The 2266-nt window shown below is 52.1% G+C and overlaps 1 protein-coding gene across 1 annotated transcript; it reads left to right on the forward strand.

Moving 5' to 3' along the window:
• Positions 1-466: 466 nt before the first annotated feature.
• On the forward strand, positions 467-1375 carry LOC120875354 (myeloid-associated differentiation marker-like). Its single transcript, XM_040257119.1, has one exon. It carries the CDS (start codon positions 467-469, stop codon positions 1373-1375), a length of 909 nt encoding a protein of 302 aa, XP_040113053.1.
• Positions 1376-2266: the final 891 nt, after the last annotated feature.

Genomic DNA, 2266 nt, shown 5'->3' on the forward strand with positions numbered 1-2266 from the left:
TAGAGATCACAAATTGCCTCATGTCTGTTTAGGTTAAATTTTATTATCAAAAAATTTTTTTAAATTTGTTTTCAATTTTGAGAGACCTGAAGTGTTGGGGTTAGAGATAAGGGCCATCCTATCCTGTGTCTCCATAGATAATGGCCCACAGCTCAGAGAGATGCAGGATGTTCATGGTTTGAGGCCAGACCCAACCCAGCTGTGAGGTTTGAGATAAGACAAATCTCCTGACAAAGCCAAGGGTGATGGGTGGGGAGAACCATTCTGGAGTGGCTGTGCTGTTACCTGAGTTTCTGGGCCACTGGTTCTAACTCCATGGATTCTGAGCCTCAGCTGTCACAGGGCCCTGAGCCTTTTCCACGTGTCTGGCTTAATCCACCTCCAGAACTGGACCTTTCTCTGGCGGTTCCTCAGTGAAGACCACTGCCGTACTAGTGACTGTGACTTGCCTGACCATCACAGCACCATGCCCACTGGGGTCACATACCCAAACCTGGATGCCTGGAATACAGTGTGTTGCTTCCTCCGCCTGCCACAGCTCTTCTCTACCTGTATGGCCTTCTCCCTGGTGGCCGACATGGGCATTCGGAGAGGGAACATAGGTAACTGGTCCATGTCCATCTGGGGCTTCTGTTTTGCTGTGACACTCATAATAGTCACAGTCGAGTTTTTTGATTTCGAATCACGCTTTCCTTTCTTCTGGTACAACCTCCCCATCACCTACGCCTGCTATGCCACCCTCCTCTGCCTCTTGGCCTCCAGCATCTACTCCGTCACCTACGTCCAGTTCCTGCCTGATGGACCTCTCCGGGACCGGGCCTTCGCAGCCACTGCAGTCTCCTGTATCGCTTCTGCACTTTATGCCATAGATGTGGCCTTTGTGTGGAGCTGGTATGAGTTCGATGAGATCACCTGTTATGTGCACACTGTGCCAGGCCTGTTGAAGGTGCTGGAGACCTTCATGGCCGGCATCATCTTTACCTTCCTCAGCAACACCTCCCTGTACCTGCACCAGCCGGCCTTGGAGTGGTGCGTGGCCGTGTACTCCATCTGCTTCATCCTGGCAGCACTAGCTATGCTGCTAAAACTGGGTGGCTGGGAGAACATACTGCCTGTCCCCTTCCCCATTTTCCAGTTGGGGCTAACCTTGTTCTCCATCCTCCTCTACATCAGTGCTCTGGTCCTCTGGCTGCTTTTCCAATTCTATGAGGAATTTGGCGGGCAGCCCCAGTGGTCCAATGATATCAGCTGTTTCAATGACTTCATGTGCACCTGGATCCAGCGGATGGCTGTGGCCATCCTGGCAGCCATTAACCTATTGATTTATGTGGCTAACTTGGTGTACTGGGCCTGCCAAGTTTTCTATCGGGACTGAGGACCAGCCCAGGGACTTCTGATCCCCTCTGGTCACAGGAGGTCTCCTCACTGAGCTCTGTTATCCTCTGATGTCTTCAATGGATGTGAACTTGGGCAAACTCTGGGAGATGGTGAGGGACAGGGAAGCCTGGCTTGCTCCAGTCCATGGGGTTGCAGAGAGTCAGACACGACTCAGCAAGTGAACAACAGCGATGTCCTCTGATGTCCTCTTCCTGGCTCCCTCACTCCCTCTTCACATCTTTCCCCACTCATCTCTCTCTTTTCTGTTTCCTTCCCTCCATCTGCTCGGTCTCCTTCCTATCTTCCTTGGCTGCCCATGTCCTGTTTTGCCTCTTTCTCTTGCTTCTCTCATCGTTTCTGCATTTTCTGCTTTTTGCCCCTCTTCTGGTCATCCTTGGTTTCTCGTCTCCTGTGTCCTGACCACCTCTCCCCATCTTCCTTCTTCTGATCCATCAGGACCTGAGACTCCTTCCTTCTCTGTCCACCGCCCCCTCCCACCTCCTAAGGTGCTGACTCCACAGCACACAGCCCTCTGTGCAGCAGTTCACACCCTGAGCCTCCAGAGGGGACTCATTGCCAAAGCAAGTCTGTCCACCTGGAGGTGCCTTAGTTGGTGTGTATGTGGGGAGAGTTAGGGGGTGGGTTGGGAGGGGTGGGTGGCTGGAGGTATATAGCTAGAATTTGGCCTCCTTTCTCCCCGTGGAGAGGGATGTACAGTGTACCTCCCCTTTAAGTCACACAAAAATCTCTGGAGGTCAGTTATTCCCAGTGAGCAGGACCCTGGATCCCTGGGTCCCATCTTGTGTTCAGCCCCACCTGAAATTGGCTCCAGAGTTTTTCCAGGCTTACTAAATATCTGCTGTGTAGAGGTCATCTTAACAGAAGTTGG

Source organism: Oryx dammah, unplaced genomic scaffold, assembly GCF_014754425.2.
Source record: "Oryx dammah isolate SB20612 unplaced genomic scaffold, SCBI_Odam_1.1 HiC_scaffold_16, whole genome shotgun sequence".
In the NCBI taxonomy this organism is placed as follows: Eukaryota; Metazoa; Chordata; class Mammalia; order Artiodactyla; family Bovidae; genus Oryx; species Oryx dammah.

What these genes read in the sequence shown, in the direction of transcription:
- LOC120875354 (XM_040257119.1), top strand. Translation starts at nt 467, where the DNA reads ATGCCCACTGGGGTCACATACCCAAACCTGGATGCCTGGAATACAGTG.